General features: G+C 46.6%; 1 protein-coding gene across 5 annotated transcripts in view; it reads left to right on the top strand.

Moving 5' to 3' along the window:
* Window positions 1-16,491, top strand: part of MAD1L1 (mitotic arrest deficient 1 like 1) — a 1,517,492-nt gene that overhangs the window by 883,959 nt on the left and 617,042 nt on the right. For all 5 annotated transcript variants that reach the window (XM_063934609.1, XM_063934611.1, XM_063934608.1 and 2 more), the window contains exon 14: window positions 9,873-9,961. In XM_063934609.1, coding sequence (XP_063790679.1) covers window positions 9,873-9,961 — 89 coding nt within the window. The remainder of the gene's footprint in view (window positions 1-9,872; window positions 9,962-16,491) is intronic.

The following is a 16,491-nucleotide window of genomic DNA, read 5'->3' as shown; positions in this document are numbered from 1 at the left end:
AATTTAGTTCTTAAATTCCTCCAGGGTCCTCCGTTTGAACCGCTTAAGAGAGCAGATCTTAAATGGTTAACGGTTAAAGTACTTTTTCTACTGCCAATGGTGTCAGCCAGAAGAGTGTCAGACTTAGGAGCGTTATCGTGTAAGTCTCCTTTCCTAAGTTTTTTTCCAGACAGAGCAGTTCTCAGAACGAGATCTGGTTATCTTCCAAAGGTGGTTTCAAAGTTTCACCTGAATGAAGAGATTTTAGTCCCAGGTTTTCAGGTATCGGGACTATCTGCGGGAGAAGCGTCGCTGGACGTAGTCCGAGCTTTAAGAATCGACATAGATCGTACTAGTACCATCAGAAAAACAGATTCTCTCTTCGTCCTCTACGGATTCCATAGAAGAGGATGGCCTGCTAGTAAATAGACGCTGGCAAGATGGCTCCGAATGGTAATATCAGAAGCTTATTCTCATGCAGATCTACCTACTCTGGCTAATGTCTCTGCACACTCTACACGTAAGGTAGGTCCTTCATGGGCAGCACAACAGGGTGCTTCAGCAGAACAGATATGTAAGGCAGCCACATGGTCTTCCATAAACACATACATCAGACATTACGCCTTGGATACTTTTGCCTCTCATGATGCAGATTTCGGGCGAAAGGTCCTCCTGTGTAATCAGGAGCGTCCCCACCACTAAAATTGGCTTTGGGAATCTCAATGTAATCCTGTGGACCCAGCCAGAGAAATAGACGTTATGGTAAGAACTTACCGTTGATAACGTGATTTCTCTTATGTCCACAGGGATCCCACCCTTACGCACCTGATTTGAGGATCTAGACAATCACTAAACCTCTTCCTTCTTGTATGGAAGGGTGTGCAAGTGTGTTCTTATCGCTTAAACAGGTCTCTACCTGATGCTCCTGCCTAAATCGCTGTGGAAAGAACTGATCTGACTGAGTCAGTGGGCGGGACTATATGGTGAGGCCAGAAATCTCATGACCGTGTTGGTGCCATTTCCGCTGTCGCTCAACCATATCCCAATGTTATCCTGTGGATACCTGTGGACATAAGAGAAATCACGTTATCAACGGTAAGTTCTTACCATAACGTGTCTCTTTTTTTTTTTTAATAGCATCAGAATAACTCATTTCGCCATAAAATAGCACGGCAATGTCAAAATCATTACACGTTTGACGATAACGGAAAGAAAAATGATTTCTCTCTACGTTACCTGCTTTCATATATATTGAGGCTCAATGTATGTGTCAGAGAACGCTGGTTATAGTGCCTTTGGCACTTAACTGTGCTTCTTACATCTCCCCTTCAGTCTCTCAGGCACAGTCACATGCAGTGGACGAAAAGCGAGGCGCTCCACCTTCGGGTCCCTCCTCTGCCCACCTCAGCAGCCACCCACTTCACTACTGTATTGTGCCCTATAATGTCACTCTGCACAAATTGCCGTTAATAGGTCATGGTCTGGGCTGTGCCTAAGCTGCTGCCAGGGCCCAAACAATTTAGCACAGTATTGACTGGCTGCGCTGCTGCAGAGCTAAGTACAGCGCAGCTGCTGTTGAACTAATCCCGGGATTGAAGTACCAGACTTTCTGTGGCTAAATCCCGGGATCCCGCGGACTGGCCTGCTTACTGTACTTATAAGCAGCAAATTTCAAGCTAAATGCCTTTTTTAGTCTGCAACTGATGTGTCCCTATCTTTCCTGCTGCTACAAATCCTTATCTCTCTTAAAATCTCTCTGGAGGGCAGACAAGTATGGCTGCCTGTCACACACTGATCTCTGTGGGTATTCCAAGGCTCCATCTGCTCACCACATAACTTAGTCACATGACACTGTATATTTATAATACATTAATGGTAGCAGAAAGGAAAAATGGTAATTTCTGACATTAATTTTTTTCATGGCATCACTGCATCCAGAGAAATCCAAATTTTCTTGATCCTGTGATACTAGAACAATAACCAGCTGATTGTATGAACAGGTTTCTTACAGAGATATTTTTGAAATCTTTCCACACTGTACTGTTTTGACACGAGCCTTGAATTGACGATCTGTCCTGCTGATATACACTGTATCTTCCACTGTGCCAGGGCCGGTTCTATGCCTTTTTGCGCCCCGGGCGAGAAATAGGGGCATGGCTTCATACAGGGGGCGTGGTCAGTTACGCCCCCTGTACAGTAGAAACGCTGCTGAAATGCTGTGCGGTGCGCGATAACGTCATTGCGCACCGCACAGCAAAGGTCCTCTCCACAAAGGGAAACTAGACGCTACGCATCTAGTTCCCTTCACAGCGGCAGAGGGGGGCACAGCAGTGTGTGTATATAGAGAGAGAATATGTAACGGGTTCAGGGATAACCAGTATCATCTTATGGGGTAGATGGTAGGATGCAACAGCTGAGAGATTGCAGAAGTCTTTTGGTTTGGTGCAGCTGGCCTCAATCAGTTTTTGTGTGCATAAAAATAGAAAAAAAACATTAAAATAAACAACCTTGCTGTCCGGTGATAACTATGCACTAAAAACTCACTAAAAAAAAAAAAAAAACACAATACAATACGTTTTTACCAGGCACAGCTCACTGGATTTCAAGAGCAGGTTTCTCACAGAGACTCCATAGTGTCTCCTTTTCCCCAAGCAGTATGAGAGAGAAGTGGTCAAGCTGACAGCCTTTTTAACACACCTATACAGTTGAAAGCCCTAATTAGCCTTCTGTGAGGCTAAAAGCCCAAACACCCGAAATGGGTCTAACTGGATGGAAACCTCGCCCTCTCTTCTGACATCCAGCTCCAGGACCCTAATCCGGTTCTTGCCAAAAGCTTTCAGCAGAAACAACACAATAGTCCTGGGGTTTTAAAACACATAGGTAGGAAACCTGGTGCAAATATACTGACTTCCACCACTATTAGAGTGATCTTGACACATGATTATGTAATGGAAAATTACAAATATATACAGATGTGTCCTCGTACATCTAGGCTTAATACGCCATACAGCACGAGATGCCTGGCGTGAGTGAGGTGCAAGGTTCTGTCCGCCTCTGCTAATGTTTAGCATCTTTTTTTTTTTCTTTCTTAATATGCATCTTGGTTGCAACGCATTGGGGCTAGGATGCGTGAGGAGACTGTGCTGATTAATTTGGTATATGACACTTGTATATTGTGTGTGACTGAGTCTGTGGAACTTGTATTGCAAAAAAATTGAGCACAGGCGCAACCTGTTTCCACTGAGATGTTCCTACAGCTTAATTGGAGCCCACCTGTGGTAAATTCAGTTGATTGGGCATGATTTGGAAAGGCACACAGCTGTCTATATAAGGTCCCACACTTGACAGTGCATGTCTGAGCACAAACCAAGCATGAAGTCAATGGAATTGTCTGTAGACCTCCGAGACAGGATTGTCTCGAGGCACAAATCTGGGGAAGGGTACAGAAAAATATCTGCTGTTTTTGAAGGTCCCAATGAGTACAGTGGCCTCTATCATCTGTAAATAGAAGAAGTTCGGAAACCACCAGGACTCTTCCTAGAGCTGGCCGGCCGTCTAAACTGAGCGATCAGTGGAGAAGGGCCCTAGTCAGGGAGGTGACCATGGTCACTCTGTCAGAGCTACAGCATTCCTCTGTGGAGAGAGGAGAACCTTCCAGAAGGACAACCATCTCTGCAGTAATCCACTAATCAGGCCTGTGTGTGGTTGAGTGGCCAGACGGAAGCCACTCCTTAGTAAAAAGCACATGCTAGCCCACCTGGAGTTTGCCAAAATGCACCTGAAGGACTATCAGACCATGAGAAACAAAATTCACTGATCTGATGAGACAAAGATTGAACTCTTTGGCGTGAATGCCAGACGTCATGTTTGAAGGAAACCAGGCCAATACAGTTCCTACAATGAAGCATGGTGGTGGCAGCATCATGCTGTGGGGATGTTTTTCAGCGGGAGGAACTGGGAGACTAGTCATGATAGAGGGAAAGATGAATGCAGCAATGTACAGAGACGTCCTGGATTAAAACCAGCTCCAGATCGCTCTTGACCTCAGACTGGGGGGATAGTTCATCTTTCAGCAGGACAATCACCCTAAGCGCACAGCCAAGATAGCAAAGGAGTGGCATCAGGACGACTCTGTGAATGTCCTTGAGTGGCCTAGCCAGAGCCCAGACTTGAATCCGATTGAACATCTCTGGAGAGATCTGAAAATGGCTGTGCACTGACGCTTCTCATCCAACCTGATGGAGCTTGAGAGGTCCAGCACGCTGTTGGAGCCGGGTGGAAGCTGCCGTGAGGTCGGACGGCTGAGTGACATCCTGCTGCAGCGCTACGGTAGCGCTGATCGTAGCACTGATGTCTCCTGTATGCCCGCCGGCTGTCCCCCCGCGGCTCACCACCCTTCTCCTCCTCTGCGTCCCATATTAATTCGACTTGAAAAAGTCGAATTCAGATGGGGATTGAATAGGGGTTGTCGGATCCATTCCGACAAATACATGTCGGAAGGAATCCGACTTTAATTAAATATACCCCCAAGGGGGAATGACAGTACATTTGGTCAGTATTGATAAACACGGTCTTCTCCCAAAATAAATCTTCCAGTGACTATCCTGGGGCAGATTATAAGTATACTTAAAACCTTTGCGTGTCATGTACTTTTTGTCACCGATTCACTAACTAATCTCATGGGACCTTCCGTGTTTGAGCCATATTTATTATTTTGAAGCAAGTTACTGCCATGTGGAGGATCTAACTTTCATGAATCTGTTTTTTTAATGATTATACGTAAAAAGTTAACACATCTGTAGCAGAGACAGATCATTCATTAGGCAAGCTAAACTCACGTGTATGGTCCAGAGGCCGCTGAGGTGCCTGGATAATGTATTGCTATAGGGTTTAACCTATTGCTGTAGGTTTTTAAAAAAAAATTATAATTTGATTGGGGAATGGTGCCTAATCTAATATCTTGCACTGGCATCAGCAGATGGCTGTACCCGTATATATAATAATTGCCTGTGACAATATTCATACAGTCTGCCTTGCCACTTACTTTATTTAAATACGGAACGTTTGTCAAAAGTGCAAAAAAAAAAATTGACCCTGAGTTCATATAAAGTAATTTTCTCCACTTAACATGTAATAATAACAGTAAGATAAAACACTTAGTCTGTCATTATAATCAAGGTCTGACGTTTAATTAAAGTTGTTTTGGAGCAAGAAAGCTCTATCTCTATTGTAGATAGAATCTGTCTGCTGTATATCTCTGTAGGAAGGACGCCATATTTCATGTTGGTGAACCTGACAAAGCAAATCACCTGACTCTGGAGCTGACATTCCTGCTCTTCGTCCTCTCTGCTTTTGTACACAGGAGCAAAAGACGTAGCTGGATTGTCAGACCACTGCATAAATTTATGTCCCCTGAGCAGGGATTGAGATTTATTTTATTTATTGGTGTGAGTTACGTCAATATTTAGATATTCGCCTTAGTAATTTTTCTGTTGCACAATGCTCTACAAGAAATGGCTATATTCTGATTATCTTCTATGTATGATGAACTATACTGTCAGCGGCTATGTTAGTTATAGAGGAAAAGCTACGACCACTTTAAATATCTAATAAAAATGCAAACTATATTTTCAGATAGAATTCAGCAGCCTCTCACCGCAGCCAAACAGCCAGAACCTGCCAGTTGGGCAGCGGCTTATGCGACACTGCGACTATCGTCACATCCGCAGATTACCACATATGCAGAGCCAGGAGCATAACTAGAACTGTGTGGGCCCCATAGCAAAATCTTGAAAGGGCCCCCACCCGTTGTCATTACTATGCCGCTTTGCAAGAGAGAGAGTGCGACGGGAGTGAAAGAGAGACAAAGAGGGTATCATGGGGACAAAGAGATGGAGGAGCACGGAAGAGAGAGAGGAGGGTTTCATGGAAAAATAGAGAAAGAGAGAAGCAAGAGAGAGGTAGGTTGTCAGGGAGAAAGAATGGGATGAGACCGGCATCAGGGTGAGAGAGAGGTGGAAGGAGTAAGAGAGGGAGGTGATCGAGCGGGAGTGAGAGATTGTGTCATGAAGGGAGGGAGGGAAAGAGTGAGTGTGTCAGTGAGAGACAGAAAGGGTGAGATGAGGGGTGTCAAGGAGAACGAGAGAGAGGGAGGTTTCAGGCCGAGAGTATGTCAGGGAGACAGAAACAGTGCCCGGGAGAGAGTGAGATGCAGTGTCAGAGAGATAGATGAAATTACAGTGTTGGGGAGAGTGAGGGAGAGAGTTTTAGAGAGAGATAAATAGTGCGCACAGCAGAAAAAAAGTGTCAGGGGGAGCAAGAGAGAGGGGGGGGGAGTGTGCGGGAGAGAGGCAGAAAGGGGAACAAGAGATTGGAGAGGGATGGGGAGAGAGTGAAAGAGTGGGAATGAGCAGGGTAGAGTGAGCAGGAGAGATTACCTATTACTGCTCACTATACAGGCCTCTAATGGGGACGGGCACTTCACAACATTATGCCCTGCCCTTTAAATACCACGAATCGCGGCACTGCACTCCCTTCTGATGGCCAGGTAGGGGGCGTGGTAGAGCGTGTGAGACAGTCTGGGCCATTGTTTGCTGTTGTGTGGGCACTGCTACATCCCCCACGTTCATTCTGCCCTGCGGCTGGGGGTGAAGGGTGAGCGGCGGGCTTCGGAGGTGTCCAATGGCATGGTGCAGGAGGAGCTGCGGGCCCTGGAAGCAGCCATGGCCCCATAGCAGATGCACCACCTGCACATTCAGTAGTTACGCCATTGTGCAGATAACTCCTCCCTGCCTAGTACCTTCAAAAACTGTGTGCAAGTGTACCTCGAAGAAATGAGGCTGTAGGTAGATATTTGTCATTGCAGAACCATCGCCATGATGCATCTATAAATGTGTGTGTTCTTTCTTGTGTGTGTGTATGTGTAAGAGGTGCGGCGGTGCGTGTGGTGGTGCCTGCTGCTGTGCAGGTGTAGTTTCGGTACTCACCAGGCGCCGCTCTCTCTCACCTTCAGGTACCGGAACCTTCAACGGACCTGGCAATCTTCAGTCGGATCCGGACACGGCGATTCCCTCTCGGAGCTGACCAACGACCGAGCTGAGGAGAAAATAGTTTACCTTAAGGGGGGTATCAACCCTTCTTCCACCGGAAAAGGGGATACCCCAGGGGTGACGGCGACCTTCACCGGTTGGGTGAAAGGTCATCACTGGCACAAAGCCTCAGCCACCCAGATTTCACACACATGCGCTCTCGCACGTAGTGTGATGAAGGGGATTCTCACGTCCGTGAGCAATCCCTATTCCGGCGCTCGGGGACAGACAAGGGACAAACGCACACAGATGCCACTCACCGTCAGTTCCGCACTGCGAACGTCTTCTTCTCTTACAGGTCCCTGTAAGGAGGCAAACAAACAAGCAAACAGCCGTGCAGGGCCTAACTCTAGCCTAGTGTCACACCCCTATACTAACTACAACGGCAGAGCCCTCAAACTAGCTCTGTGGGTGTGGTGCAACAAAACTAAACACACTTAACAAGCTCACACTTTACCCCGCACGGTAACAACATACATCACGATACACAGTGCAAGCAACTACCACGGTGCTGTCCCTTTAGGTACCCGACTCAGAACACCTGGTAGTGGGGGCTGCACAGCTCACCCACCTCCGGAACTCTCTTCTGAGGGGCTCAGGTAAAGCGGACCTGCCTACCTAACACCTCAGGGTGGCCTGGGCCTAGTGCCCAGTGCCACCTTTATTCACCTCGGGGCACTTATTCACTGGGCCTAGCGCCCCCTAACTGCACACAGGCCGGAGGCCTGACTTCACCCACGGGCCTAGCGCCCGCCTAACTTGTTGCCCGTTGGGTGACCTGGGCCTAGTGCCCAGGGTCACCTTATAGAGTGGGGCTCAGGCTTACAAGCCTGCCTACTCTGTGCACGTCGGGATGGCCTGGGCCTAGCGCCCAGTACCACCCTTATTCATCTGGGGGGGGGCGCATTTATTAATCTGGGCCTAATGCCCACTATATGCCCTCGGGCCTAATGCCCGCCTACACAGTCAATTACAGTGGCCTGGGCCTAATGCCCAAACCACCAAATCAGGGGGGGTGACGAACTTCTAACTGCGCAACAGGCCTAGTGCCTGAACTGTGCCCCTGGCCTAATGCCCGTCCCTGGTGGTCTAGGAAGGAAGGGGATTGGGATAAGACTCACTGAGGCCTCACCTGGTCCAGGGATCTCCGGCACCCTCTTCTGCCGCTGACCCGTCCTGGCCAGCGGCGCCGCCGTCTCTTCTCCGCGTCCAGCCGCCGCTGGACATCTTCTTCCCGGAGCCTGGAGTCTTCTGGCCTCTTCCGCGGCCACCGGAGCTCTTCAGCGCTCTTCCGCGCGCCCTCCGTCTTCGGCTCCCGCCCGGCGTCTTCAGCGCTCTTCCGTGCGCTTCTCCACCTCTTCTGCTCCCGCCCGGCGTCTGACGTCAGACGCCGGGGGCGGGGCCTGTGACGCGGCGAGCGCCGATTGGCTCGCCGCGCCCGCTTCTGATTGGCCGGCGCCCCGCGATTGGCTCGCGGACGGCGCCGGATTCGAAAAGCCGCGGGCGGCGCTTCTGATTGGCGGCCAGAACGGAGCCAAGTTTTAAGCGCCGCCGACGCGCCGCTACCCGCCGCCGACGCGCCGCTACCCGCCGCCGACAGCCTGGTGCAGGGAAACATCCGATCCCTGCACCAGAAACCCGCCGCCGCACACCCAGCGCTGGGGACAGACAAGCTGCCCCAGCGCTGTCCACAGCCAGGGACAGCACCTCGGATGGGCCCACAAGGCACATCTCTACATTTGTGTGTGTGTGTATATATATATATATATATATATATATATATATATATATATATATATATTGTGTGTGTATATATACAGGTTGAGTATCCCATATCCAAATATTCCGAAATACGGAATATTCCGAAATATGGAATTTTTTGAGTGGGACTGAGATAGTGAAACCTTTGTTTTCTGTAGCTCAATGTCCACAAACTTTGTTTAATACACAAAAGAATTAAAAATAATGTATTAAATGACCTTCAGGCTGTGTGTATAAGGTGTATATGAGACATAAATGCATTCTGCGCTTAGACTTAGGTCCCATCACCATAATATCTCATTATGGTATGCAATTATTCCAAAATTCGGAAAGATTCGATATCCAAAATACCCCTGGTCCCAAGCATTTTGGATAAGGGATACTCAACCTGTGTGTGTGTGTGTGTGTGTGTGTATGTGTGTATATATATATATATATATATATATGCATATATATATATATATATATATATATATATATGCAAAAAGAGTCCGGCAATTGCGAATAATCTATGACCAACTGGCCGGGTGCCTTACTCACACCGTCAGGTGTAATGTACAGAGGAGAGAACAGTCGGCACTCCAGGCAGAATAAATCACAACGGGCAAATAGAAGTAGTGATCAACGTTTCAGGGACCTCTGTCCCTGATGTCTTGATAAAAGGGACAGAGGTCCCAGAAATGTTGACCGCTACTTTTATTTGCCTGCCGTGATTTTTCTGCCCGGAGTGCCGACTGTTCTCTCCTGTGTGTGTGCGTATGTATATGTGTGTGTGTGTGTATAAATATATATATATAATGTGTGTGTGCAACTCTTAATTTGAGGATGTTCCAATTTGTCATTTGAAGCAGTTAATTTAACATTCTGTATAATACTGATGACCGTATACAGAATGGCAGTGACCTTGAATTAAATATTCTACAGTGATTGCTGTGAATCAGAGGTGTTATATTGTTGTTTATCAGAGTGAAAGCTTTACTGATGCAGAACACGTTTAGAAATATTAAGTTACCTTACTGATTTTTTTTCTCTCTCACTGTCTAGTTAACAGCAGAACTTAAACTCTTGAAATCTCAGATGGGCACGTCTGATCAAAGCATCTCCATAACAAGTGAGACGGTCAACTCTCTCAGGTCAGTTACAAAAGTTTTCAAGGTCTAAGATCATTCTGTAATGAACTGAAATCAGAATGTGTGCATTATTTACCCTTTGTTTTGATCGGTAAACAGTACAGGTAATTGTGTTATGCAGTTGGTTAACTGTTCATAAATATTTAAGAGACTCCTGAATTTTGGCAAGACCTCTACAGCCCCTGAGAGAATAGCACTCCTTCCCTTCCAGATACCGCCTCTTCTCATGTCTTCAGGACCCCCACATTCTCATGAATGACTCTCCTCCTGCCCCCACCTGCCCTTCGAAATTCTTCCTTGGTACCTCCCCATGGTAAGACCCAAAAAGTACACACTTGTGATAAGTACTGCAGTAGGCCACTTCCATGAATGGTGAGTTGCCAGTTTTAAGTAAAAAGCTAATAAATGGGCCATCAGACCAGTGTCTTAATTTCTGAACCACTTATGTAGGCACACTTTTAAAAGCTGATCAGACACCCGTCGGCAGACTCTAAGTTGATTTCCACACCACTGTCATTTTATCCATGAAGCTATACACAGTAAGATATGTGAAATTTTCCAAAACAAACACCCAATATTCTTATAACTGCATATAATTATCATAGCGTGATCAAGATTCCCTTTGCGGCATGCTAGAGCTCAGGAAGGCTACCGGGATGAATATCTGCGGCTACTTGTATTGGAACCTTTTCTACTCGGATTTGCAACATAGTTGCACACAAACATACACGAACCACAAGCCTCAGTGGTTAGTGTACTCTAGTAGTTTAGTTTTGTCGCTTATTGTTGCTTTAGTGGCGTGACTAAGACACAGATGTTGGTGATTGGCACAGCTAAGCCGCGAGGCCTGTGGAATGCCAAGGCTATGTGGTGCCTCCAGAGCAACAACTGAAGAGCTATGGGTTGGTGAGGCCTGCCCTAAAGCAAATATGTATGAGGACACATCTGTCTGTGGATCCTTGCCATTTGCCTGATACCTACCTTCACACCACCTCCACTCTGTGCTTCTGCACATGGGGAATCCTGAGTGAGCAGAGCCCGTGTATCATTAGCTAACAACAACTTGCCCAGTTGTAAAATGGATAGACACTTAGACTATAGAGGGTATATTTACTAAAGATTTTCATCAATTTTATTAATTTCAAATCGATGGAAATTTATCTAATTTGATGTTGGGTTTCAGGGGCAGAAATACACATTTACTAACGTATGATTTTTGATTTTCATATCACATATTTCATTGAATAAACGTGGACATAAAATTGACAGAAATACGGACCGAGTAGCGGCAAAAAACAGTAAGCATCAAACTCCAATATAGAAGGTCCGCATACGAATAAAAATAAAATCAATAGAGGCTGAATCAGAGTAAAACGAATAAGATAATAAATTTTTAGAAATAACAGATTCCTTAGTCTCATAAACATATCAACATATAGAAATAGAGGAGTGAGTCAGGAAAGTAAGAGTTAAAGTATGAGAAGTAATGGATGGCAAGGGGGGAGAGCACGGAGTGAGATTGGGGGGGGGGGGGAACCAAAAAAGGGAAGCCCAGCAGCTAGTCAGGAATAACAAATGTCAAAATTTTACTCTATATACAGTAGGTGACATAGCGAAGAATAGAGGAGCCCTGTAGGGGGGTATTATGGTGGGAATACCAGGAGAACCAGACGGAATGGAATTTTTTTACTGTGTTGTTTTGAAGGCTTGTGATATATTCCATTTTAGCTATAAACCAAATTCTATTCAGCAGTTCTGTACGGCTGGGAGTCATGGGGTTTTTCCAATTGTGGGCTATTTGGTATTTGGCTGCACCGGAAATGTGGAGGGTCAACTTGTTAAAATCTTTGGAGATATGTACCATAGGGGGGGATGAGGGGGGACGGGGATGTACAAAGCTTTAATTTTTTTTTTTTAGGGTCTCCCAGACATGAAGGGGAAGTAAAGTGAGGATAGTGTTTGTGCGGTAACCATGGGAGGTGTGAAATCGAAGTTATGCCTACCAAGTCGCTTTCTATGTCAACCCATCTTTTGGTGTTTTGTGGAGAGTGCCAGGCAATTAGTCGTCTCAATCGGGCAACGTTGAAATAGCGCTGGAGATTAGGTAGCCCAAGACCTTCATTCTGGGATTGATACTTGATATTCATTTTAAAATGTTATTAAATGTATTCTTTTGCTGTGGAAGTACAACATAGATTTCAGTCTGTTTCAAATTGATGAAAATCAGCCTTTAGTAAATATATCCCTAGGTTTTTTCTCAGCTGTCTGACCATGCTCCTATCACACACGGATGCTACTTACAGTGCTTCTGAAGCACTAACATCCTCTTATTTGACCAGACTGAAATGTTGGTCTGGTGTGAACAATATGTGCTAACAATTGCAAAGCACACACTGATGCTACAGTACAGGTTCATTTAATACATTGCATTATACGCCAAGCAGTACCAGAGACCGGCACCTGTCTGTATAGTCACATGACCTGTACTTTGAACCATAGCGGTAATACAGATTTCTCCTGTTTCAGTTAATTGCTTTAAACACAGCCTGGCATGTAATGTCTTCAGAACAAGCACAGATGCACAGAAGAGCATACAGAACAATGTGATATAACATTTATAAACAAGAGCAAAGATTTGTGTGAACATAACATATCTTTCAAATCAAAGCTATCCCTTCTGTCTGGAACCACTGGCGTACGTGTAATATCTTAATGAGAAAGTTTATTTCATTAATTTGACAATGACCGATATATGACAAACCCAATACGGTGCAGTTACCAGGTGTATTCATTTTTATGAGGTCCAATGTATCTCTATGTGGAGTGTCCATTCTCTTTCCCATTATATCACATTAAGGTCTACGGAACCTGCTCTCTGACAAACCGATTGAGATGGCGCCTGTAGCAAGACCAGCTATCCCTGTGGAGACACTCAGACAAGTTCTTTTGTTTGTTTGTTTTTAATGGGTTTTCCATTAACCCTGCTGGTTCTAGTGTGACAATACGCAAGCATTTTTTAGTCCCCTTAGAAGTGTGGAAAGGCGTAGTTGTACCCAGTATATCAGCATTATGCTAGGTTTCTGATCTCATAATATTTATTTCTATATTTTGTAGATTTTAGGTATGAGTTTTACATTATTCTGTGTCCTGTTTATGACTCAGAGTTCAGGGACCACAATAAAAGCACTCAGCCTGGGGACTCAAGCTGCCTAGCTCCTTGGTGGGTTCTGTTATCCTAGATTTTATAGTAGGGAATTTGTTATTCCCAGGGCTAGACAAATCCCAGGCCACACGTCTAGGTACACCTAAGGATATTTTTGCTGCGGCCTCCCATTTTGGAGTAATTTATATGGCATCTTGTCTAGCTGCTTAATATTTTCAACGGGTTCCTTGATGTAATGGAGTGGCTCCTGAATTCTAGATTTCTCTAACGTCCTAAGTGAATGCTGGGGACTCCGTAAGGACCATGGGGATTAGCGGCTCCGCAGGAGACTGGGCACAACTACAAAGAAAGCTTTTAGACTACTGGTGTGCACTGGCTCCTCCCACTAAGACCCTCCTCCAGACCTCAGTTAGATTCTTGTGCCCGGCCGAGCTGGATGCACACTAGGGGCTCTCCTGAGCACCTAGAAAGAAAGTATATTTAGGTTTCTCTGACGTCCTAAGTGGATGCTGGGGACTCCGTCAGGACCATGGGGAATAGCGGCTCCGCAGGAGACAGGGCACAAAAGTAAAAGCTTTAGGATCAGGTGGTGTGCACTGGCTCCTCCCCCTATGACCCTCCTCCAAGCCTCAGTTAGATCTTTGTGCCCGGCCGAGAAGGGTGCAATCTAGGTGGCTCTCCTAAAGAGCTGCTTAGAGTAAAAGTTTTGTTAGGTTTTTTTATTTTCAGTGAGTCCTGCTGGCAACAGGCTCACTGCATCGAGGGACTTAGGGGAGAAGAAGTGAACTCACCTGCGTGCAGGATGGATTGGCTTCTTAGGCTACTGGACACTAGCTCCAGAGGGACGATCACAGGTACAGCCTGGATGGGTCACCGGAGCCGCGCCGCCGACCCCCTTGCAGATGCTGAAGAGAGAAGAGGTCCAGAAATCGGCGGCTGAAGACTTCCCAGTCTTCTTAAGGTAGCGCACAGCACTGCAGCTGTGCGCCATTGCTCTCAGCACACTTCACACCAACGGTCACTGAGGGTGCAGGGCGCTGGGGGGGGGCGCCCTGAGCAGCAATGAAAGTACCTATGCTGGCTAAAAATACATCACATATAGCCCCTGGGGCTATATGGATGTATTTAACCCCTGCCAGGTTGTCAGAAAAACGGGAGAAGAAGCCTGCCGAAAAGGGGGCGGGGCCTATTCTCCTCAGCACACAGCGCCATTTTCCCTCACAGAACTGCTGGTGGGAAGGCTCCCAGGCTCTCCCCTGCACTGCACTACAGAAACAGGGTTAAAACAGAGAGGGGGGGCATTTTTGTGGCGATATTATTACATATTAAGATGCTATAAGGGAAAACACTTATATAAGGTTGTCCCTGTAAAATTATAGCGTTTTGGTGTGTGCTGGCAAACTCTCCCTCTGTCTCCCCAAAGGGCTAGTGGGGTCCTGTCCTCTATCAGAGCATTCCCTGTGTGTGTGCTGTGTGTCGGTACGTGTGTGTCGACATGTATGAGGACGATGTTGGTGAGGAGGCGGAGCAATTGCCTGTAATGGTGATGTCACTCTCTAGGGAGTCGACACCGGAATGGATGGCTTATTTAGGGAATTACGTGATGATGTCAACTAGCTGCAAGGTCGGTTGACGACATGAGACGGCCGGCAAACCAATTAGTACCTGTCCAGGCGTCTCAAACACCGTCAGGGGCTTTAAAACGCCCATTACCTCAGTCGGTCGACACGGACACGGACACTGACTCCAGTGTCGACGGTGAAGAAACAAACGTATTTTCCATTAGGGCCACACGTTACATGTTAAGGGCAATGAAGGAGGTGTTACATATTTCTGATACTACAAGTACCACAAAAAAGGGTATTATGTGGGGTGTGAAAAAACTACCTGTAGTTTTTCCTGAATCAGATAAATTAAATGAAGTGTGTGATGATGCGTGGGTCTCCCCCGATAGAAAATTAAAGGCGCTCACACGCTTATCAAAACAAGTGGCGTTACCGTCTCCAGATACGGCCGCCCTCAAGGAGCCAGCTAATAGGAGGCTGGAAAATATCCTAAAAAGTATATACACACATACTGGTGTTATACTGCGACCAGCGATCGCCTCAGCCTGGATGTGCAGCGCTGGGGTGGCTTGGTCGGATTCCCTGACTGAAAATATTGATACCCTTGACAGGGACAGTATTTTATTGACTATAGAGCATTTAAAGGATGCATTTCTATATATGCGAGATGCACAGAGGGATATTTGCACTCTGGCATCAAGAGTAAGTGCGATGTCCATGTCTGCCAGAAGATGTTTATGGACACGACAGTGGTCAGGTGATGCAGATTCCAAACGGCAGTATTGCCGTATAAAGGGGAGGAGTTATTTGGACCTGGTGGAGTTAATATCGGACCTGGTGGCCACGGCAACAGCTGGAAAATCCACCTTTTTTACCCCAAGTCACATCTCAGCAGAAAAAGACACCGTCTTTTCAGCCTCAGTCCTTTCGTCCCCATAAGGGCAAGCGGGCAAAAGGCCAGTCATATCTGCCCAGGGGTAGAGGAACGGAAGAAGACTGCAGCAGGCAGCCCCTTCCCAGGAACAGAAGCCCTCCACCGCTTCTGCCAAGTCCTCAGCATGACGCTGGGGCCGTACAAGCGGACTCAGGTGCGGTGGGGGGGGTCGTCTCAAGAGTTTCAGCGCGCAGTGGGCTCACTCGCAAGTGGACCCCTGGATCCTACAAGTAGTATCCCAGGGGTACAGATTGGAGATTCGAGACGTCTCCCCCTCGCAGGTTCCTGAAATCTGCTTTACCAACGTCTCCCTCCGACAGGGAGGCAGTATTGGAAACAATTCACAAGCTGTATTCCCAGCAGGTGATAATCAAAGTACCCCTCCTACAACAAGGAAAGGGGTATTATTCCACACTATTTGTGGTACTGAAGCCAGACGGCTCGGTGAGATTTATTCTAAATCTGAAATCTTTGAACACTTACATACAAAGGTTCAAATCAAGATGGAGTCACTCAGAGCCGTGATAGCGAACCAGGAAGAAGGGGACTATATGGTGTCCCTGGACATCAAGGATGCTTACCTCCATGTCCCAAATTGCCCTTCTCACCAAGGGTACCTCAGGTTCGTGGTACAGAACTGTCACTATCAGTTTCAGACGCTGCCGTTTGGATTGTCCACGGCACCCCGGGTCTTTACCAAGGTAATGGCCGAAATGATGATTCTTCTTCAAAGAAAAGGCGTCTTAATTATCCCTTACTTGGACGATCTCCTGATAAGGGCAAGGTCCAGAGAACAGTTGGAGGTCGGAGTAGCACTATCTCAAGTAGTTCTACGACAGCACGGGTGGATTCTAAATATTCCAAAATCGCA

The sequence above is a fragment of the Pseudophryne corroboree genome, chromosome 7 (assembly GCF_028390025.1).
Source record: "Pseudophryne corroboree isolate aPseCor3 chromosome 7, aPseCor3.hap2, whole genome shotgun sequence".
Classification (NCBI taxonomy): Eukaryota; Metazoa; Chordata; class Amphibia; order Anura; family Myobatrachidae; genus Pseudophryne; species Pseudophryne corroboree.
The sequence above is the reverse complement of the archived record's forward strand: the minus strand, read 5'-3'. Positions and strand labels throughout refer to the sequence as shown.